At 42.6% G+C, this 24508-nt stretch overlaps 1 protein-coding gene across 2 annotated transcripts in view; it reads right to left on the bottom strand.

Moving 5' to 3' along the window:
* Positions 1-9230: 9230 nt before the first annotated feature.
* TGFBR2 (transforming growth factor, beta receptor II (70/80kDa)) overlaps positions 9231-24508 on the bottom strand; it is a 92872-nt gene continuing 77594 nt past the window's right edge. For both annotated transcript variants that reach the window (XM_008574452.1, XM_008574451.1), the window contains 2 exons: positions 14701-14828; positions 9231-11866 (listed from right to left, as the gene is read on the bottom strand). In XM_008574452.1, coding sequence (XP_008572674.1) covers positions 11687-11866; positions 14701-14828 — 308 coding nt within the window. In that variant the 3' untranslated portion in view covers positions 9231-11686. The remainder of the gene's footprint in view (positions 11867-14700; positions 14829-24508) is intronic.

Here is a 24508-nt window from a genome sequence, read left to right as displayed (position 1 = left end):
TTATCATCATTGATTTATAAATGGGTGTTCATCGGTGAAATTTCTAGTGTTTAAGATATGTGAATGTACTAGAAATATTGTGAAGACTCTCTCCATCTTCACATGAACAGAATCCATCTAGCCCAGAAGTCTGGATCTTTCATAATGGTATTTGAGGCCTGCTCCTGAATCAGTAAATTCTGATTTAGTAAATTCTGGTTGTTAGATATCTATCAACTGTAAAGTTGCTGCACACCTACCTCTAGAATATTGCTGCTTTTTTCTCAAGTGTGAGGTCTGGTGACAGCACCTATAAAGAGAAACCTGAGACTTCATTGTGGTTATGGAACAGGTTGCATGACTGCTTTTGAGCAACCTGAGATTTTTTTTGTTTTTGTAGGGGTTAAGAGAATTTCCCTGCCCTATGAAGGTTTGAGTCTACTGAAATGAACTGAAAATAGATTAACAGGAGAAAAGGCACACAAATTTATTAATGTGCATGAGCATGGAAGTCATGCAAAATATGAGACTCAAAGAAAGGCCAGATGGCTGAAGCTTAAGTGACACTCTCTTCAAGAGAGAGAGGGAGGTGGGAAAATGTAGGCAATTGTGAGAAGTAGTTAATGATTTTTGGAAGAAATGAATGAGTCCAAAGAACAGACAATAGTTAATAAATAATTTTCTTTGGAAGCTGAGGCAGACAAGTTACCGGAAGGTGAGGGGTGGAACTGCCTTGTGAACAAAGGTTGTCTTATCTTGCAGATAAGTCTTTTAGGTAATCTTTGGAAGCTGCCCTCAGAAAAACAGATGAAAAGTCTGAGTGTAGTGATGACTTTTAGTCTTTTCTCTTTAATGGTTAATCTTTCCTGGTTATTTGAGAAGATTCCTAGGAAGGTTTCTTAAGACCTTGTTTTTGGAAGAAGTTTTCCTCAGATAAGAAAACTTTCAGACTGCACCCCTCCATGTGCTTGGGGGGTAGGGTGAAAGAGAAATAAGATAAGATTAGAAAGTCCTTGGTTCTGAGGCAGCTTCTAAAGCCTTCCAATTTCCTTTAATTCGAAAGTGTTCATCATGCCCAAGCACCATACTTTGGGGTATGGTTCTCTGTACCCTAACAGATTTCATTAGAGCCTACTGGTGAGGTTGTTAGGGATGAGATTTGTATCCTTAATCTACTTCTAACCACTGAAAACTACTGATACCCAAAAGAATATGATACTTATAACTGGCAAAATTGACCTCGGTTAATTAACAACAGATGTGGCCTGAGAAAAGTCTCTTGGGTCACTGGAGACACTACTTGTGAACATTAAGTGGGCAGTAGGCTGCTATAAATGGGAACTTATTACCAGATGTTAGTGTGAAAGACTGTTGATGTCATTCCTTAGCACAAGAGACACATATGACTCTCACTTGAATGGATCAGGAGTTTGTAGAGTTTCTGACTTCATATCCTTGCTGTTTCCATGGGCTGACAGTGTAAAATGCCACTGTAATGGCGTCTGGGTGTTCTCTGGATTATGACTTAACTTCAGATTGCATAGATCCTCCAGATCTACAGCACATTGTCCCCTGGGCCCATGGACATCTTACCTCATCCTAGTTCCTTTGTCTCCCTTCCACTGGAGAATTTTATCTAGATACGATGGTGGGAAAGCAAGAAGCCTTAATATCTTCCTCCTTGCTTTGAGTTCCCTCACACACTACACTGCCTCTTGATATTTAGAAGAACTACCTTCTGAAATTTAAAAAGGCCTTTCCTGCTTTTTAGTTTGAACAACCCTACTCTGAAATCATCATGTCCCATTAGATTACGCTCCATGATTTAGTGTGAATGGTGTAGAAGACCAGAATACGCTACCCCCAAATATGCCTTTTTAACATAAGAATTATTTTGAGGTGATTAGTTTGAGAAACAGCTGACACAGGAGAAGCTCTGAAAACAAAATAGAAATAACCCTTTTCTAAGAAAAATTCAAATTTATAATGGAAATCTCCATTCATGAAGGTGTCTCCCTCTGTATCAGGAAGAGAAGGGTGGGTAAATCACTAGACTCCTATCAATGGAGAAGGCACTGACAAATCTGCATAAGAAAACTTACTCTTATTTACTGTATTTTTCCTGGTTCCTTCCCCATAACCAGCCTCTCCCACACCCTTCCCTCTTTTGTCTGTAGCTGAAAATAGTATTCAAGTCTAAATTATAAGCCACCTCTTTGAGAGTTACTCATTTTTCCTTGGTATCTCCCATGTATATATGAGGTATACATGTTAATAAACTTGTTTTTCTCCTGTGAATCTGTCTTGTGTTATAGGGACCCCTCTGAGAGCTTAGAACAGTAAAGGGAAAATTACGTTTTTCTGCCCCTACAATGAGCACATAAAGAAATATCATAAATAAGAAACTTACCAACTCATATATACGAGGGTACTTCAAAAAGTTCATGAAAAGATTCACATTATCTTTTAATTCTATTCTTTCACGAACTTTTTGTGGTACCCTCATATATATCTCCAAAACCCTATCCCTAGAGTCAGATAGGTTTGAAACTTTAGAATTTGGGGGAACTTTTAGGAAGATAGTATGATAGATGTTATGTGACACCCTACAGAAGGGAGTAGGTGACCCCCCCTATAATCAAATACATTAATATTTCTGCCATATAACACATATTCACTCTAAATGGGAAAAATAAAGACTTCAAGTCTTATTGTTAGTTCAGGTCAGTTTAAAAACCAAATGAGTTAGGAAATTTATTTAGATTTTCAGAGCTTTTGCTTGTAAAGCAGCACACAGGGATTATGAACCTGTATTATCTCATCCCAACAATAAACACTAAGTCCACCATTTTGTTCTCTCTTTGGCATTTATTTGGTGTCATCACCTGCAAAAGAGCCTGTTCCCCCATCAGAACCTGGAGATCTAGAAAGTAGTTGAACACAGACTTAAGACAATATTCTGATGGGAGTGTGATTCCCTTTATTATACCGGGAATGATGCAATGTATATAAATAAGCCTAATGTATTCTTTTGTAGCAGGATGTGAACATTCACTCTTATTGTGGAAAAAAATAATCATTTGGTTCATCTTGCTTTTCTTTGAAGCACTAGAAAGATGGACTGCAAATATTTCCTTCTCCAGGGAAGATTTGAGGATGAAATGAACTAGTTATTTGGTTGCTAATGACTCAAACTCTGAGTTGATAGGCTATCAAAATCTACTAAGAAAAGAGAAGGAGTAGAACCTGTGTTATAGGCGTCGGGAGAAAATCACCCTTGGAGACTGATATAGAAAAAGAGAAAACAATTTTTACTTCCAGCAGCCAGGACCACACCAGCCAATTCAAGGCGCAGCGCCGAACTGTCTTTGTTCTTGGTTTTTAAAGCTGCAAGCACGGCAACTCGGTCGCCCAATCTCCACGCCAAGAGGTATTAGCCAATGCAAGCAAGTCAACAGTACATGGTCTAATTTTGCAGTTAGCAGAGCTCCTCCCATCTCACCCCCACTTTCCCACCTAACTTTCACACAATGGAGGGGCTATCTTAAGTGGCATTGGTCCTGCTCTTAGAAAGAGGGCATTACTTCACCGGGGCAAAGCTAAAGGTCAAGGGTAGAGACTCCCTGGGACTTGAGGGAGTGACAGTTGTGTTGGTCTCTGGAGCAGAGGGCACCTGACTACTGCTCCCAAGCAGGGCCCTGAGGACATGGTGGATTTAAGAGAGTTTCCCATGGTGCATCAGGAGGCAAGTCTAGACCTGTGGCGGTCAGGCTTTCCCAAGAGTAATATCAAACTCCCAGCAAGGCAAGGAACTGGAGGACAGGCAGACCTGAACAAATCCAGTAAATGGGGTAATGGGCATCTTGGGATGAATCAGGTTTAATGGATAATGGAGAACCAGAACTCCCCAATCCCTTACTTCTTGTTCTGACTGTGTAAGATCTGGAAGAATGGTGAAACTTCAGGAGTTAGTAGGGAAGGTCATCCAAAGAATAAAGGGCTAAGTTTCCCACCAACTCAGTGGGATTGGGGTTCAGAATCAAAATTAAATAGATTTATAGAAAAATATAAGACATGACATTTCTTGCTCACCTGAGTTTGTCATCTGAGGTCAATAACCACCACAATTTAATCACAGTATTAAATTTTACTTCTATATCATATATTTAGTTATAATGGCAGCTGATGGCTCTTAAAAATGATTACAGAATGTCTTTCTGGCTTGGTTACACACACACAGATAATAACTCTAAAAACATACATACATACCAAATTGGAAGGCTACTGAAACTGAGACTTTTTCCTCTGTTTTTTAAAAAAAATTTATGTAATAAATTATTTTATAATATAAAAATGGCACATAAATATTAAAGTGAGTAATATTTTATGTGAATATAATATTAATGTGAGTATGAATTAAAATAATTAAGGGAAAGTACTCAGACTTTAAGTACTAGAGGAAATTCAGAGATAATATAGTTCCATTTTACAGATCAGAGTGTAACTTACAAAGTGTAAAATATGTGTGGTGGTTTTAAAACATTGCCCCAAATTCTTTATCACTTCTTCCATTGAGAGGTGAAGGATTATGTCCCCTTGCCTTGAACTTAGGTGACTTGCAACTGCTTAGTTCAACAAAGATCGAGAAGTGATGTTAGATGACTTCTAAGGCTACATCATAAATGTCCATGCAGTTTCTTCTGGTTCTCGGTGCATTCACCCTAGAGGAAGCCAGATACCATGTTAGAATTCTATTGCCCTAATACTCCCAGCTGGAAAGGTTCTGTGTGGTGTTCTAGATGACAGCCCCAATTGAGCTCCCAGCCAACTTCCAGCATTAGCTGCCAGAGTACGACACCTCGGTACAGCCCAGCTGCACTGTCAGATGATTTCAGTTCCCAGTATATATCTGACTGCAATGGGAGAAGAGACCCCAAGTGAGAACTATCCAGCCCAAACCCTTCCAAGTTCCTGACCTACAAAATTTGAGTAAAATAAATGGTTGCTTTAATCCACTTAGTTTTGTAGTAATAATAACTAGACTATCTAAGGTCATGAAGCTGAGAGACTTAGTAACAGGACTTGTGCTAATGCCCAACTTCCCATTCTCACCTGGAGTATTCCTGTCACCCAGATAGGACACTGGAACAAGACAAATATACGAGAGTACTTCAAAAAGTTCATGGAAGAATAGAATTGGAAGATAAATATGAATCTTTCTATGAACTTTTTGAAGTGCCCTCACATATATTTATACAGTGATAGTTTATTTCTAACTTTGGCACTTGTATTCAATTCCATAATATTGTAAGAGTACCATGGATTGCTCCTTATTTTATGTCAGGGGCTGTTAAACATAGGGCAGCATCAAAGGGAGGTACAATGAACGGCAAAAGAATTGACAACTTCCCTCATTCCCATATTCCTGGATGGGAAAATGCATAACTGCTGGAAAAATGATAGATGTGCAAAAAGTATGTGAAGTCATCGAGATAAACAGTAATCCTTATGTGATGTTTTAATTATTGCATAGTGTAAACATTGCCATTTTTTTTCATTGAGATAGAAAATGAAACCAAGTAGAGTGAAAGAAATAAATACAGATGAAAGAGTTTGGAGGAGTAGACAGTTTTGTGCTAACAGAGACCTGGGTTCAAATGCTGTGAACAATGGAGAAAATAATACCTGCCTTGTAGGGCTGCTAGGATAATTGGCATGTATATAAGCAAATGTGACACATAAAATATATATTTCAAAATATCTATAATGTTACTAATGAATGAGGGTCCAATGTTACATTAACAATATTTTCGTATTTTTTCTATGTGTTTTTACTTATTTCATTTTTCTCCAGCTTTCTAGTGCATGATTAGGCAAGGATGATTCTCAGATGGGGCAAAAGAGCAAGAAACCAAATTCACAGCAGGAGTGGGTGGTGGTGGAGTTAGACTAGAATTCCAGGGCTAAGATTATTTTACTCTATTGTCTACCATTGTGGGCACACACAGGTCAGGGGAAGATTTTGAAGGCAAGTTCAGCAGCGCCGTGCTGTGCAGGCTGCATGTAGAGATGATTTTTAAGGATCACACGCATGCATGCGTGTGCACATGTGTAGAGAGCACAAGCAAGCAAGTATTTCACCGTGTGTGTAATTTTAGCTTAATTAGAATAGGAAGACTATTAACAAGTTATTTCTAAATTTACTGAAGATCAGGAAGTATATTAGAATTAAATTACACTGTGTGAGGCTGATTGGCAGGCCATGCAATGTGGACAAGTTCACAATCTTGTCTTTATCAGCACAATTTGCAAAGTAGGCCCGAAAGGCATGGCCCGGAAGAGTGTGGAGCCATAATTATTCAAGTAAAAAAAAAAAAAAAGAAGAAGAAACTAATTGGAAATGTGATAAGGAATGATTAGGCAGCCTATTTGGGGAGGAAAATAAACAAAATGAGCAAATGCCAACTGCGGTGGCTTTAGTGAAAAAGGATAGACACACTTGTGTAACTGAAAAGTTCCTTGTCTGTCAACTAGAGAAGGGATTTCCCTCAGGACTGGACTATTAGCATGTCATTTGCATAGACAGCTTAAAATGAAAACGGCCACCACAAATAGAAACTCCTGGGCACAAAGAGAGCCTGCATTCAAAAGATGCTCATTGGCACAAGGGATCAAGTCCCTGCTGAGGGCACTTGGAGACTAATTGCCACTGGGAATGTTCCTGACCTTGCAGTAGCAAGAATTGAAATCACCCCAGCAAAACAGAGTCTGTGAGGGGGGAAAGGGATTACAAGACCTTGGCTCCTGTTTTGGCTGAAGATTTTGGGCTGGAGCCCAGAGTCCATGTGCATTTGAGGAATGACTTCCTCTCCCTAGTCTCTCTCATGGCCAACCCCTTCCCCTCCGGTGATAACAGCATCTTCCTCCTCCCTGTCGTGGAATAGTGAGTCAGACCCCTGAGCCCTCCAGAGGCTCCACATTGCTGCCCCGACTCCAGCTTCATCTCGTCTTCAGGATGGAGTGTGAGCTCTGGAGTCCGACTGCTTCAGTTCAAATCCTGGTGCTAATGAATGCTAACTGTCGGACCCTTAGCAAGACCTTGTCCTCTGCCTCAGTTTCCTCTTCTACAATACAGAGGTAAGACCCTCTCGTAGGATTTTTGTGAGGATTAAAGCAGGTAAAGAAGGTAAAACACAGAGGACAGTGCTTGGCGCTTGCTGGGTACTCAGTGAGTGAATCTGCTTCCTCGGATGGAGCTCTCTGACTTCAATCATGTTCACATCTCCTGCAGCTGCCATGTACTGGCGACATCATCTACTTCATGTATTCTAAAAGTCAGTTCACCTTTTTAAACGTGACCATATTTCAAGCAATAATATTTGTGAAAGCCCAGGCTTCAGGTGTCAATGATTTTTTTCTAATACTTATTAAAATAAAAACAGACCCACTAAAGTAATGTTTTAAAAGGTGGGCACAATCTGAAATCATCTAACACCAGTATGCATTTCACACATCAGGAGACACCGTCTGCACACGTTGGCTCATCTTCCTGTCACTCTCTCAGTGAGCGTTTGGGCAACAGTCATGACTTGAGTGAGTGGAGAGCTAGCTGGGTAGTAGAGATGAAAAAGCATCTTTTCTGCTCCCATTAAGCAAGGAAATCCAGAGAGAGATGAAATCAATGATACAGTGGTGGGACATTTCCTCTGGGGTAGCCTTTTTATCCTGCTGGACAGGTCAATTTTCTCAGGAGACAGCATGAAGTAGAGAAAATGACCTGGCATTTCAGGCATTCCAAATTCCAATTCCAGGGCAACTTGGCTCTGCACCCAGATTCTACCTTGTGAGACCCTGAGCTTCCTATTTGAGCTCTATCTGATTCCTCATCTGTAAAATATCCATCTCACAGAGATAGTGGAGGATTCAGTCTGATGACACAGCAAGTACTCAGGGAACGGGAGTTTGCCTCAGGTCGTCAGTACTTGCACAGGACAGAAACTTTTCTGTCTACAGGCCGGGAGCATGTGCCTACTCTCTTCTGTATTGTTAATGCTCTCTGGGATTTACCTCAAAATCTGCTTCTTTGCAAAAGCAGCCCTTCATGTACCAAATCAACTTAATATTGGCCAACATGCCTCCCAAGTTCAAGACACAACTCCGAAATCCTGTGTTTCCTTATCACACCAGTATCTTGTGTAGAATGAGGCTTGTGAAATCCCATTTTATACATGATGAAATTGAGGCACAGGGAGGTTAAGTAGTTTGCCTAGATCACACAGCTGGTAAATGGAAGAGTAGGTAACCACTAAAATTAGTAAACACTAAAACTGCTACTAGTTAAGATAGGACTATAACTAATGTCCACAGTACAATCACATCATTTAGCTCAGTTTCTCAACTGCAAGGAATTTTGTCCCCCAGGGCACATTTGGCAATGTGGAGATATCTTTGGTTGTCAGAGTTGTGGGGTGTGTGCTACTGGCATCTGGTGAGTAGAGGCTGGGGATGCTGCTAAACATCTTACAATGCACAGGACAGTCTTCATCCTCCCCACTCAAAATGTCAGCAGGGTCAAGGATGAGAAAACCCAATGTAGGCACTACTGCCTTAACTATTTAGAGCCCTAACTATATCAGAAGAAACCACAGAATGTCTCAGATTCCAAAATGGGTAGCTTGAAGTTCAGGCAGAAAATCTCACACTTTGTCACAAGAAACCCTTCAAGCAATGACCTGGAGCCAATTTCCGAAGACACATTCATTTTGCCATTCAGATAAATGGATTAAAAACACCAAATGGGATGCAATGGCTGGGGAGAAAGGAACAGGGAAGAAGCGGGGCACATGGCAGGAGTCAGAGAGATAGCCAGCAGCCTGCTAGTGTGAGGAATGGAGAAAACAGGAGCAGCAGGGATAAGCTCGCTGCAGCAGGCTTGGCTATGACGATCCCTGGAAGAAACAGGCACATGGATGGAGGCAGCTCCTGGGACTGTGGGGAGAGGTGAAGTGGGCACCAGAGGAATGCCACGGCAGGACACTGGGATAAGGGGCAGGCCACTGACAGCATCTGCATCATCTTGCATTATTGAGCTTCTGTGATTTTTTTTTTTTTAAGGGACCCAAGACTATCAGTTGAAGACAATACATATGAAAAAGTCAGACGGGATTCATCTGGTGATAAACTGCATAAACTGCATAATAAGTGAGGCAAATGGGCTTAGCAACCAGGAACAGGAACAAGAGGCAGGAAGCTCACCTGAGTATTTTTGCTTTATTTAATCTGATAAACATTTTATTTATATAAAAGACAAACAATGCATAGAATGAAAATAAGTGCTTGGGACTTTTGATACAAAAAGGGAATATAGCATTCACATTCCTATTTTAATACATGAGTATGGCTGAAGTGTTCCATAAAAGAATAAAACTTTCTTTTTGTGTGTAGTAGTAAAAAAAAGTCAGTATTTTTAGGAACTACAGAATGTTATTCCTTGGTCTTTTTCTTGAATAAGAAAAGAAAAAAAAAAAAAAACATAAAACAAGCCACAGTATCATCTGACACTACATTCCAGTTTAGGCTGATGATGACCTAGAAGTGATAATACTCTTGAATCTTGGAAGATCCCTTTAATGGACCAGTATTCTAGAAATTCACCACTAGAGGTCAATGAGCAACAGCTATTGGGAGGGCATCAGCAAGCCCTAAGGTGCAAGTGGAATTTCTACGCGCTTCCAAACTGTCATTCGCTTTCAGCCTGAGCAGGGTGCCTAGAGGTTCCATCTAATCCCAAACTTCAGCATGTATCCTAAAACATCAGTGAGAGGAGACCTTCCAAAATCCAAATTGAGCTGATTTGCTGACTGCTAGTTTTTCTCTAATATTCCTATTTGGCTGTAAATAAGTAGCTTCAAAAATATCTTTAATGAATGAATTAATTTATTTAATGCTGAATGGCATTAACACTTGTTTGTGGATTAACAAGTTTCCTATGGAGAATTAAAGCTCATTCTTTGTACTTGCCTCTGTGGACACAGACTTCCTAACTGCAAATGGGACTCTTGTATCCCACATTTAAGCCCTTGCTAGCAATTTTTGCAAAGTTGGGAAGGCTGGCACGATGGGGAGACTGGTAACCATGACGGAAACTTCTTGCAGTAAAGAGCTACTCTCCCTAATGCAGAAGGCAAAGAAACTTGTGTTAATCGGGACCTCATAAAGGAGGTCCTCTTTAGTTCAATAAAAGGCCAACTTCAAATCTTCTTAACACAAGCTAAGGTATTCAAAATCATGTTATCTAGCTGGAGAATGACTGCTTGAAAGCACATTTCTTATAAGGAACTTTGGTTAGGAGCAGGTTTAATTTCCAGACTGGAGTGGGGTGGGTTATGGAAAGAGCAAACGTTTACAGCAAAAAGTGAAACAGCTTTCTAAGTGTGTCCACACCTTCATTTTGTGAATGATGTGGATTGGAGAGAACTGGAAACCATCTGCTATCCTTGCCTGAGGATCCAGATTTTTCTATAAAATCTCCAAATATTTAAAAAGCGGCTAAACTTTTTTAAACGCTGTGCTGGCCAAGCAAAACCTATGTTCAGAGTGCCCGAGGACACAGCCCGGACAGTGGCAATACTGAGCAATTCAAATCCTTTCCACTAGGCCAAATGTGCTTGAGCCTTCAGGAGCCGAGAAAGAAGGAACCCATTAGTGTTTGCATAGAAAGCTAGAGACTCAAGCACAGAGGGATGAAAAATTAAACACAGTGAACCCCAGAGGGATTCCCTTTTAGGAAAGGATGAATGCTGGGACTGGAAAATAGTAACAAAGACACAGGGGGAATATGGAAAGAAGAACAATCTCTTATTAGTAAGTGGTGTGGCAGTTTCTTGGGTGGTGAAATTTTCCCTTCTGATTTTTCTGCAGCCTGTGAAGGTAAAAAATGGGGGTCAAAACACTTAAGCTATTAGAGATGGGGTGGTTTGTTTCTGAACTGGGTTGAGGAAGGTGGTTCACAAATCAGATGTGGGGCTTGGAGCTCAAGTGAAAATTCCAGGAGAAACAACTGCACCCAGGAATCCCAGGAAAACTGGTCCCCAAATAGTGCGATTATTAGCTCCGTGGCCATGCAGAGAATTATAATTTTGCAAAAGCGAGTGCAAGGTGGCCATAGCAGGCTCTGAGACATTGAGCCTCTCTCCTAGTGCAAAGTCCCTCCGTCCTATAGTCAGAGAACCAACGCGTGTGATTGTCAAGTGCTAATGCTGTCACGGATCCCTTCCTTCTCTGCTGGGTTCTGGAGCTCTCCAATAAAACCAATTTCCTGGGAATATTTGATCTTTTTCCTTGTCTCTTTTCAGAGTATGGCTATATTTATAGATATAGACATATATAGATATATATAAAACATAGCTATTCCATATTTATATACAGGCATTAATAAAGTGCAAATGTTATTGGCTATTGTAAAAATCAATCTTATTTCCTGAGGAAGTGCTAACACAGCTTATCCTATGACAATGTCAAAGGCAAAGAATGCTTTATGTCACCCACTCCCTGCTGCTGCTGCTTCTGTTCGTTGCCACAGCTACAGGGAGGGGAGCGACTCCTTGGTTTTCCAGGAAGCATCAGTTCAGGGACAGCTTCCTGCTGCCTCTGTTCTTTGGCGAGAGGGGAGGCCTCTTCGGACTTGGCCCTGCCTGCCCTGGAAGAGCTACTTGGTAGTGTTCAGCGAGCCATCTTCGGGAATCTTCTCCTCAGAGCAGCTCCTCCCCGAGAGTCTGTCTAGATGCTCCAGCTCGCTGAAGCGTTCTGCCACACACTGGGCTGTGAGACGGGCCTCTGGGTCGTGGTCCCAGCACTCGGTCAGTGTCTCACACACCATCTGGATGCCCTGGAGTGGGAGAGAGGTCCAAAGGGCACCATGAGTTGGTGGGCTTCACAGAGGGGGCCTTGCTAACCTTCTTCCTAAAGTGCGGGGCAGCTGCAAAAGGGCCTGTGCATTTGCCAGGCTCTGACTGAGCACCACTGCAGGAGGCCAGCAGGTCCACATGCAATGAGGGGGCTGTGCAGGTGGCGGCTGCCCTAGAAACCTGCCATACCTAGGTGCTCTGGTGCTATCTGATCACGATAGGTTGTGACAGTACAATGACCCTCTGCTAGGCACCTGGGGTACAGTAACATTCCCAACACTGGAAAATTCCCCATGAAGTGACTCCCTAATACCATCTTACACCTTCCTATTTTATTTAAAGCAGTTTTGGATTCACAGTAAAACTGAACAGAAAGTACAGTTTCCGCACACCCACTCCGGACACATGCAAAACTCTCCTCTCATCAATACCTCGCATCTACGTGGTACATTTGTTGTAACCAATGACCTAACAGGGACACATCATTATCAACCAAAGAGTTTACATTAGGGTTCACTCTTGGTGTTGTACATCCTATGGATTTTGACAAATATATAATGACATGTATCTACCACTATAGTATCATACAGAATAGTTTCTCTGCCCTAAAAATCCCTTGTACTCCACCTGTTCATCCACCCCTCCCTCCCCCTGATCCCCTAGTAACCACCGATCTTTTCCTGTCTCTTACAGTTTTGCCATTTTGCAGTCTCCTATACACTCATACACACCTTTTCTATTTTAACAGGGCTGATACCCCAGTCAGAGTGGTGTGCAGACATTAGCCTGGTTTCATTTTGTAAAGTCCACACATTTTGTGGAGTGCTTCAGGAGCAGCTTCCAAGAGCTTCCGAGGATGACCTAGTGATCCATTCCTCTCCAACAACATTAGGTTGGATCCTGTGAAACAGCTATCTCTGTAGGCCAGATGTGTTTTGACCCTAGGCCATTGCACAGAGTTCACCCTAACCCCATAAAGGCCCATACAGGAAATGCTGTCCAGGAAGGTGGAAAGAGTTTTCTTTCACTGGCTTAATTTTTATTTTGCATTGCAAATATTTGTGTTACTACATCAAGTTCTTTTTGGGAGTCATGCAGGCAGAAGTTAAACTGATAGTCTGACAGGTGGAAATAGAGAGAGCTCTTCCCAATTAGAGGATCCACATTGCCAGTGATGTTCCCTCACCCAGGTGGCTGGGCTGGATGGATAAATCCAACACTGACTTGGAGAGCTGGCACTTTCCCTGCTTGCCCTCTAATACAACAACTTTCCCAACACACCTAGGAGCTGCTGTCTCCCTCCCTACCCCTCAACTTCATGATGTTGAATTAATTGCATAATTCACCTAATTCATGATATTGATTGACAGCCCTGTTAAGCGTGGAGTGTTATTGTTGGTATACAAGTAACATTTATTTTATTCTGGCACTGTAATTACAGGCAGTATATTAAATTAAATATTAAGCATTAACTTGAAATCAATAGGGCAACAAATCTCATTAAGCAAAAAAATGTATTATGCAAACTCTTTCCAGAATTTTATGATCATGAATAATGGCTTCATTACAGGAACTGTACAGCAGAGGAGGCCACAGAGATTGAAGGAAACATAAACTCTTGCGCCTTCTGATCTCAGAGTTACGCAAAACAGTCTTGCATTTTTAGAGTTAAAGAGGATTTGCCTTAAACCCTGGAGAAGCCCATGACCCATCAGAGCCTGTTCCATCCCTGCCCCGACTGTGTTAAGGTCTGTCTGCTGCGGTGGCTCTGGGCCAGCGTGGGCACAGACCAGGCTTCCTGCCCCATCTGTCTTCCCGATTACGCCTGATTTGTTGTTTGTTTCTTATCTGAATTTGCCTTGCCCTTAGGACAACTTACAACTTAGCCTCAGCCATCACAGAGGAGGGAATTCATCCAAAAAAGGCCATACAAGGTTTTGCTCAGTAAAAAAGAACAGTTTTGTCAGTAAGAGAGGGATACGCTGTTCTCACACATTCTTCACTCAGGGCTCTTTCCTGGGTGTGTCAGACAGACAGCCAGTTCCCTCTCACTCACAGCCTATCGTTTTCTTCTTTTTCTCTGACCATTGACCTCATCAAAGTGTCCCCAAACAAAGAATTTGGAGGGCCTCCCTCAAAGTCCAGAATCATTACCCTGCTATGGACAGACTTAGCTGCAACTTCTTAAAAAGAAAAAAATAAGATGCCATTAGGTTGTTGCCAACAGACAGGTTTCTCGTACCTTCCCTGTCATTTTCCTCTTCTTTGGTGCTGGCCTTCATTCCAAAGTGATAAGCCAGCCTCCTCTTTCCCACACGTGCTCACGCAGGCCTCTCCTGACCCTGCACATGGCCCTCTGCACACCATGTCACCTCTCAAGCCAGCCACCCGACAAACCCTGCCTGTCCCACATCTGCTAAGTGTTTCCTTCCGGAGCTGAAGATTCCCAGAACAAAACATTTGGAATCCAGAGACAGTGAAACATAAACTCCTGATGTCAAGGCTAGGGAGCGAGTGGCAGAGGCTGCAAACAAAATATTTTAACCCAGAGCCAAGGGGGCTTGGAAAATGTGACAGATCCCTCCAAATGGTCATCTGTGAGTGCTCTTTGAATGCTTTATATACCTGCTTGTTGGAACGTATAACAACAGAGTCATCACTCTATTGACAGTTCCTTTATAAACAAAACCTAACAGGGTCATAGAACCCAAAGGGACCTCCTCTCAGATTTAAGCCCAGTATCCCAGAATTCTGATCTACGTAAGAGGCTACTTTGGATGAATCTCATTTACCCTACGAAACAGTCACTCCTTACCTGGTGATTGAGCCAGAAGCTGGGAATTTCTGGTCGTCCTCGATCTCTCAACACGTTGTCCTTCATGCTTTCCACACAGGGGTGCTCCCGCACCTTAGAACCAAATGGAGGCTCATAATCTTTCACTTCTGTGAAGAAAGCAGCAGACATGGGGCCACTGAGAACAGTGTGTGCCACTGAGGGAAATGAGCATGTGGAGATGCCTGGCTGGGTAGCCTGAGCACAGAGTGCCAAAATGTACCTGTGATTGCTCTACGAGTTAATAATACAGAAGTGAAATAAGAAGGAAGCAGTGGTTGTGGAAGAGCCTAAGAAGTCTTCAACACACGGTAGCTGAGTGCTCACTACATGCCAGCTATTGCACTAACAGCTGGGGACAGAGTGCAGAACAAGACAGAAAAGGTCACGGAGCTTACATTTTCATGCAGGCATTCTCAATGGGGTGATTTTTGCCCAAAAGGAGTGAAAAAATTTTTACCTATTACAATGGTCTGTGACCCTCCAAAGGCCCACAGGACACAAACAGATTTAAGATGATGGTACTTCAAAAAGTTTGTGGAAAAAAAAATTCAAAGACAATATGAATCTGTCCATGAACGTTTCAAAGACCCCTCATACGTGGTGTTAAATTTCATGGGGATATTCAACCATAAAAAGGAAAGAAATTCTGGCACATGTTATACATGCATGAAATATAGTGACATTATGCTAAGTGAAATAAGCCAGACACAAAAGGACAAATACTGTATGATTCCATTTATATGAGATACCTTGAACAGGCAAATTCACAGAGACAGAAAATCGAATGATGGTTGCCTAGAAGTTGAGAGAAGTGGGGCTGAGGGGTGTTCCTTTAACTGATAAAGAGTTTCAGCTGGGGAAATGAAAAAGTTCTGGAAATGGATAACAGTGATGGCTGCACATTGTGAATGTACTTAATGCCAGTAAATCAAATACTTAAAAATGGCTAATGTGGGGAATTTTATAGTATGTATATTTTACCACAGGGAAATAAAAATCATGGGGAATGGTAATTAGGAAAAAATTATCTACAAAGGCTTCTTACAACAGCAATGATGAAAAAGAAGTTGAAAAATGATATTTTAGTGGGATGACAGAGGGGACAGATTAACAATAACATCAACAGACAAAATTTAAAAAGATAATTTTCCTTCCATGATATATGCTATAAAGAAAATAACAAATGATATGTAACCCTTTATTCGGGCTTCAACTAAGGTCAACTTCTTCAAAGAAACTTCCTTGAACATCCTCCAAGTCATTCTTGGTTAGAAGTCCTGGGCACAGCTCTGTTTTAGCATCTACCATGTTTTAATACAATCACCGGCTTATCTGTCTCACCCAACTAGACTGTGAGCCTTTGAGGGCAGGTTCAGAGTCCTTTCCTCATTCTTGTATTTGTAGCGCCAATGACAGGGCCTCCCACACAACAGGCCCTCAATAAATGCTGTGTTGAATGAATGATTCTTAGATCCCGTCCCAAGTGGCAGTGCATAAAGTCTGGGTGAATATTAAAACTCCCTAATTTAAATGAGCAGGCCAATACACATGTTAGTGAGGCACAGGGTTATTTAAAAGACAGAAAACACTCCAGTACTAAAACATGACTGAGCAGAAAGGGGAGAATGGGCTGGAGTCATCACTGTCCTCCAAAGGACGTAGGATCTTTGGCCTTCAGCTTCAAAATAATCTTGTTTAATGAGTAAAACACTGAATAACTTTCCCTTCCAGGCTAAAAATTGGAGAAACTTTCATGGCAAAATGACATTTGGAAAAGAGATGGCTTGTTTTTGTTTTTTTTCTTTTTCCCTCTTTCCTAGTAGCCTGCTTGCATATTTACTTCTTCAGCCTACCCAAATAGAGAAGAGCTGCCAGGATACTTTTTTTATATATATATATATATATATATATAGTTTTAAATACAGGGAAATTTGGGATGAAGGCCTCCCATCACATTGAGACAAACACTAACCATCTCTCTCTCTGTGTGTCTGCTTCTGCCTTCAGGTGCCCAAGCACTCACTCTGCACTGCTCTTGGGTGAGATCTGAATTTTTATTTGCACAATATTTATACCAGGGGCCTTCAAAAAGTTCATGGAAGAACTTGTGTTATCTTTTAATTCAATTTTTCCACAGACTTTTTGAAGTGCCTTCACATGTCTTCTTTCTTTCTTTCCTTCCCTCTCTTCCATCAGACTGTAAATTCCTAAGGCTTGAGGCAGAGGCTGAGTTTTGCGTCTTTCAGTTCCTGCTCAGTGCCTAAAACTGTGCCTTGTAGATAGTAGCATTTGGTATATATGAGTTGGGTTGAATTCAAGCAAAAGCAAAAAACTGCAAATCAGTAAGGTTTACTCTGACCTACTCCTTCTCTTCTATATCATGAATAGGCTGAACTGAACAACCTCCATATTCCCCTCCAGACTTATCTTGTAATCCAATCTAATCAAATAATATGATGCCTGCTTAGTGCCATGCCTTGAGGTATGCATACTATAATAGGATAGGAGAGGACAGCATTTGTGTATGATATAAATTGCTCCTTAGATCATGTATCAGTCCACGGACTCTCCATTTCCAACCGTTTGGGCTGTGGTAGCAGTTGTGGTTGGTGCCTGCCTAGGTCCCCTTTACCAAGCCAAGAGTGCCAGATGCCAGCTGCTGCAGGTTGGGTCACACCTTTGCCCTTCTCTGGGGGACGGCCCTTGGCTGATGTGAGCTGCCTAGTCTGGAGATTCCTGGACATGACAGCCTCACCCCCAGGGGCAGACTGTAGCCAATGACAAATTCATGTGGGAGTTTAACAGGCCAACCCTCTTGCCTCTTGCTGGGATAACCCTGTGGTGCAATTCTCGCTCCGGAGCTTCCTGTGAGATCAGGCCTCTCCTGAAACTACAGGTTTGTTCAACTCCTTCCCTGTCCCTTACTGCTCCTCTTCCCTCACCTTATCCTTATTACATCATTGCACAAAAATCTCTGTGTCAGACTCTTTGTAAAGCTGGCCTAAGACTGCTGCTGAGGAAGGGCTTTCTCCTTGCTGCCTAGGTCTGTGTCTTAGTTAAATTTCATCTGACTGTGGTTGCAAAGCCACCCTGAGGAAGCCTCTCCGAGAGCCCCTTCTTGAGAAGATAAAAGTACTAAATCAGGAACAGCATTCAGAATTACATACTGTATGACTGCTACTCTGATGAAACTCCTCTGCCTGTTTAGCTAGATTTCATGCTTTCTCCTTCCCACCAAGCATTTCAGAGAGCTCTTTCTCCCCCAACCACCACCAATTCTCACACCCATACTCAGAAGCGAGGGGAGAGGACGTGACCACAGTCACGGGAGGAAACGCCAAGATCAGAATCAATCTCAGCTGTCAATCTCATGGCTGATAGTCCTTTACAACCAAGAAAAGGTCTCTGCACTTGAGACTATAACCCAGGGCCAACTCACTTCATTTCAAATCCTAATATTCAAAGTCACATAAACCACAACATTTATTATAACTCTAAAAGTTCTGTGCGGATCAAGGCAGATTTCCTAGGGGAATGGGAGATGATGGCACTGGGCATATTTCTACTTAAAGAAAAAGTAGTAAATGCTCCTGTGGAAATGAAGACAAAGGCTGTAATCCTTTCCCAGAGCAAAGAGATTTGTAAATGGGTTACTTCCTACTTTTCCCCAAAACTTGGAAAGTTGTGAGAGTCCCTAGTATTCCCAAGGGATATAAGGCCTGCTTCCCAATTTTGACTTGTGGGAGATTTCATAGGGAAGGGAGGTCAAGGCTAGTCTGAAAAGCACTGGCAATGGGGCTGATTCCTGGAGCCGAACAGGGGTGATCTATGACTCTTTTGCCTTCTTCTAAGTTTAAATTAGGCAAGTCTGGGACAATCATCATTTGACCCAAGCTGGCATACTCCTATCCTTTAATATTAAAGGAGTATTTCAGATTAGGAATAAGGATGGAATTTGAAGCGTGTGCATGTTTTAAGCTGACCTTTCTTCAACTCCTGGGAAATGTATTTATATATTTTCCAAAACAGCTAAATGTGCTTTTTTTCTTATTATGAATTTTTCCAATTCTTTTTTCTTTGCTCTACTCCCTCATTTTGAATATCCTAGCCACACCCCTATTTTTTTTCCTCATGTCCCATAAAGTGTGCAAAGGTGACGTAATGCTGGCAGTGTGCATACATTTGCTTCTCAGTCAACAACTTTGATATTTGATTGTTGCAGTCAGGCAGTGTTGCTTTTTTTTTTTCCTTCGGTGGCTATTAAGGCAACACCGTTCTCAGGATCTCCATTAGAACCTGGAGGATGACCATTTACAGACATTCTGTTGGAGGCTGTTCCCTCCTGGAGGTTATTTCCTAGCTGCTCCTCAGTTCTTCTAAGCATCCCTCAGAATGCTGTGGACAGTTGCTTTGACTGAGCAGAAGGAGGTGGCCGTGACTGGGAGGAAGCCTGAGCCCTGGGAGAGGAGGTTAGAGGGCAGGAAGCCCTTTGCCAGCTGGGTGGGTAGCGATGGTCCTTTCAGAATGAGACCTCATACACTGAAACCCAGAAAGTCCTGGGAAATCAGAGCTGGTGATTGGACACAAGTTGGTGGCCTGAACCTCTGCAATTCCACCTTTCTCCCCATGGTTTCAGAGTAGCTAGAGGCTGAGATGCTTAACTTACTTTGGCAAAATCATTTGGTCTAAACTGCATATCTTTTATCCCTATCTATTTGTTTTTCATGCTGGGGCTTAATATATTTTTATTTTAGAAAAGGCATGTGATTAAAACTATGAAATTACTAAATAAATGTACATAGAGAAAAGCAAATTTCTCTCCCACTCCTAACCCCTAGTCTCTTTCTCAAAAGTGGCCTAAGCTGTATGGTGGGATTAAAAGTGACTTAAATTTTTCCCTTATTGCTTATAAATGAGCACTTTATAATCTCTGTCTCTCTCTTTTTTTTTTTAAATAAAAGACTGGGTGTTTTGCCCTCAGTTCAGTGGAGACTGAGGCTCTGGTAAAATACAGAATAACTTACAGGAAAAATGAATCCCACTTGGCTGTCATGGCAACATCAAATTGCTATTAAGATCACTAAACACCTACACTCAGTTTCTGTCCTTATCGTACTGCAAATCTGAAACAGTCTGAGGACCAGCACCTTCCACAGACCACACATGCCGTAGCACTGCTCTAAGTGTTTCACAAGGAATGTCAGTTGCATCTTTGCAGAGAAAAAAGAATACAAGTTATTAAACATATTTTATGGGTTTCAAATGAGTCAGACTGAGAATGTTCAACAGCCTTCAGAAATGTGATCCAACACCCTCATTTTACAGTTGAGAAAACGGAGGCCCGAAGAGTACACTGGATTCCAGGAAGAGAGTTTACAATTGCACACTGTATTACTGTTACTCTGACGAAACCGCTTTGCCTTTTTAGGAAGCTTTTATGCTTCCTCCTCTCCGCCAAGCATGTCAGAGTTTTTCTCTTCCAACCAGGGCAAGCACAGCTGGAGCAGCCCCCAGTGTGAATGTACCCATCACAGATGGTGCAAATGTGTCCCTCCCAGCCCTGGTGAAGCCCTCCCCACCATACAACCTTAATTTGAAAGAATTCAAAATAAATGCAAGTACAACAGTTTAGAATTTCAAATCCAAATTGCATTTACTAGTATAACTACAGAAAAGTAGATTTCAGGTTTTTATGATTTTGTTTTGGACATTTGATCATATATTTTTTTTTTTTCCTTTTTGTCTTTTTTCGTGACCGGCAACGGACCGCAACCCTCAGTGTCGCGCGTCCGTACCGGACTGGGACCGGCAACGGGATCGCAACCCTCGGCACTGCCCCCGCACCTTGCTCAGCCAGTGAGCGGCCGGTCTGTATGTGGGATCTGAACCCTCGGCGGGAACGCCACCGTGCTCCCAAGCGGCGCACTGTAGCAGTGCGCCACCGGGCCGGCCCTATGGTTTGTAATTTCTAAACAAGCTATGCAAAAAACTACTCATAACAGTGAGCAGCCCTCTCAGCTGCTATTATTTCCAAGATTAAACCCAAACACTTGTCCTTTCTGGGTTAGGGGAGTAAATGGAACTGGTGGTGATGGAGATGGGGAAAGAATGAGACTGTCTCATTTTAGCCACAGGTGCCAGATCAGGGCAAAGTCAGCAGTAGAGTTAATGAAATGTCTTCTAGAGTTGCTCTTTGCACATCTGATAAAATGATGTCCAACCTCAGGCCTCCCTTCTGTGAAGAACTGCAGAGAAAGCAAGCTAAGGGGTGAGTGGGCTTAGTCGAGAGAGAGCACTACACTTGGCTAACCTATAGGTAGACCCACCTTTTAAAAAAATTTGGAATTGCCTCTATTAGAGAAGAAAACCAAAGAGCCAGAGAGAAAGACTGAGTTTAGCACTTAAAAAGTGCTAACAAGATGCATCACGAGTAGCAGTATTACCAGCTCAGCTATCTTTGCCCTGGCTGCATCAGAAGCTACATACGAGGACTTGGAAAAGAGATGTCAACATTTTGTGCCTCAGTTTCCATGTTCATGAAATGAGAACAGTCATGCGTGACCTCCACGATCAATCGGGGCCATACTACAGGACAAGCTTCACCCCACTCTGCACTTACTCTTTCTGTCTTTCTGGCCCAACTCCAAACAGGGCAGGCTGTGAGTGCTGGGGAGCTCACCCCCCCAACCTGGCCCCAGAGCAGCCTTTGACTGAAGACTGATGGGTGTCGGAAGATACACGCTCCGCTTCCTTTGATTCAGGTGGAAGGACGCCAGGTGTGTGCTGCACGCTGCCCGCAGTGACACTCCCATTGCCCATGGTGGTACCACTTGATAAGATATCCTTTATTGGCTTCCTTCCCTTTCCTGACTCACTTCCTGCAATCTCTTCCCAAATAACCTACTTGCACTCAAACTCTTGTTCCAGATTCTATGGCACCCAACCCAAGGCAGATGCTCACACAGCAGAATTATTTAATCAAACCAAGTCCTTGTCTTACCCACAGACTGCTTACCAGGCCAGGAGTACTGGGCCAAATACCTTAGTATTTCCTTGAGTGCCTCAAACAACATCTTTTCAAGAAAACCCCTGTATTTTCATTGCTTGAGAACGACTTTCTCTTCCTGCCATCTCCCCGTCCCCTGCCTCTCCCTGCAGTCTCTTCATTGACGGAAGCCACCCACAGCTGCCAGGCCCCTGAAGCTTCTTTTAATCTTTCTTAGGAGGCTCTTAAGAGAAACTGCTTGCCTTTCCCAGTCCTGCAACACTCAGAAGGCGGATCCCTGGAACAACAACGATATTCCTCTGAAAGTCAGCATCTGGTACACAGCTGTTGTTTTGGTCGTAGTTCCAACTTAACAGGGCAGCAAAGCTGACAGTTTTCCCCAAAGCAGTACTCCTGAGTTTTTATATCCGCTTTCCAAATTATGCTCCTCTGAAATCCAGGAAACTGAAGTGCTGGTCTCTCCTCCGTCTTCTGTCCAACCCCTCCTTTTATCCCCTTCCCCCCACCACCCCCTTTCCTTTCTTTTTGTTTCATTTGCATTTTTTTTGTCCGTCTCACTCGACTGCTGCAACCTGACCATCTGCAAGTAGCCCTTCTTGGAGCTGTGTTACTCCTCGTGAAATACTTGCTCAGCTGGCGGCTGCATGTCAACTTCTATTCGGAGGCCTAAATGGCTAGGGATTTGGAAGTCGGTTTGCTTGTGGGCCAGCTTTGGCTGGGGATGATGGGAATACTGTGCCTGCTGTGCTCACCAAAGGGGGCCCTGAGAGGGACCCGCTTTCCATCGCCTCCCACACACCACACAAACACTTGCATGAACACCAGACAAACTGAAAGCCCAGGACAGAGATTTCTTTGTAAAATAGAACCAGTCTCTGGGTCTGTCCCTCCTGAATGGCGACTTCATGACTTTTCTCCTTTATAAAACAGTAACGCACCAGTTACCTCCTTCCATCTTGTTCTTTTTTCAAACAACTCTGAAAGGTTTGTTTTCTCAGTTTTTCTTTTGTATTCTTTTAGAGGATTAAAATGTCTGAAATAATACCCTGTTATTATTTATCCCCTAAATCTACTTTTTCTTTCTAAAATCATCACATCCCCATCCTACCCCTCACATTACATTTCTATTTGTTCATTACCTGTCTTTCTAGAATATTAGCTCTCCACTAGACTCCCTGTCCCCTGGGGAAACAGACTGCTTTTTAAACTGCTGCGTCCTCAGCATTTTGAATAATTCCTGCCACACAATAGGTACTTGATAAATATTTCTTGAGTGGATGAATAAATGAACATGTATTTGGAGAAATAAGGACAAGGAAGTTATCTCAGATTTGCTACAGAAATTAACAGCCTTGGGATTCTGTTAATAGGGAGTCACCAGAGAAGACAGGAACACCCATCAGTGGAGACTTGCAGAAGTGAGGTCACCACTGAATGCTCCTCAAGTGTGTGACTGTCTCACTAGGTACTTCTAGAAAGCCTTCCCATCAACTGCCAGGATGCAGAGTAGATCTGACTACCATCCATAATAATAATGGCAATCATATTGACTGTTTATCATATTCTTCATCAGTCAAGCCAGCACCATACCAGGAAGTTGAAGCCCCATGGGTTATAGAGTCAGACAAAGGGCTTTGATTCCTGGCTCCACAACTTTCTAACCTCCTGAAGCCTCAGTTTTGTCATCTGTAGAATGGGCTTAATAACAGTACATACTTGAAAGAGTTCTTGGCAGATGAAATGAGCAGTTCCATAAAGCAAGTGCTCAAACAATGGTAGCTATTATTCCTTTGTGGCTCTCTTATTCTGGACCAAACCTACTTCCAAGAGGAAGCCATTCTCTTTTGACCACTCTCTTTGCTTATTATAACCCATCTTTTGAACTCCCTGGTGGAATTTTGTGCTAAAGGAAGCTGTATCAGTTGGCTTCAGAAGGGCACTAATATCTGTTTACATTTTCTTGCCTGGTAAGAGTGAGGTTTCTCTAGTGCAGTGCTGTATCTTTCTGTGTTTCCTCTGTGCGGCCCTGCCCAGAGGAGATGCTGGCTGATAAAAACATAACACTCTGAGTCTTACTCTTCCTTCAAGAGCTGACCTAACCCTCACTGCCTGACCCTGGCACCACACTCTCTTTAGCCAACCTGGGCATTCAGTCTCCTGTGCCCACTGTCTTCCCTTCCTGCAGCACTTACCACAACTGAACTGCACTTGCCTGTGAAAAGTCTATTTCAGTATTCCAGTCCCAGGAAACACCGTGAGACAAAGCCTAGATGTGAGGCCTAAAAGATGGTCATGATGAGGAATGCAGAATGAGACAATGGTGTGAAGTTGAACCTGGAGAGGCAGACAAGGGCTGGGCCTCAAGGTACACATGAAGAGTTTGGGCTCAGCCCTGAGAACAGAATGGAGTCACTTAGAGGCAGGAAAGGTGGGGCTTTCCCATTCTTCTGTGAAATCTTCTGTTCCTACTTAGTATCCTACTTGATTCGGTTAGATGTTCTTCTGCTTAGAATAAACTGGATGGAAAATTAGTTGACCTGTGCTGTGAAATAAAATATCGATCTATAATTCATCATATGAGGGCCGACCCTGTGGCTCCCTCGGCTGAGTGTGGTGCTGGGCGCGCCGCGGCGCTAGACGCGCCGAGGCCGCAGGTTCGGATCCTATACAGGGATGGCCGGTGTACTCACTGGCTGAGCACAGTGTGGGCGACACCACACCAAGGGCGATCCCCTTACCGGTCACGAAAAAGACAAAAAAAAAAAAAAAAAAAAAAATTTA

The sequence above is a fragment of the Galeopterus variegatus genome, unplaced genomic scaffold, assembly GCF_000696425.1.
Source record: "Galeopterus variegatus unplaced genomic scaffold, G_variegatus-3.0.2 Scaffold1051, whole genome shotgun sequence".
Taxonomy (NCBI): domain Eukaryota; kingdom Metazoa; phylum Chordata; class Mammalia; order Dermoptera; family Cynocephalidae; genus Galeopterus; species Galeopterus variegatus.
This window is presented reverse-complemented; position numbering and strand designations above follow the sequence as displayed.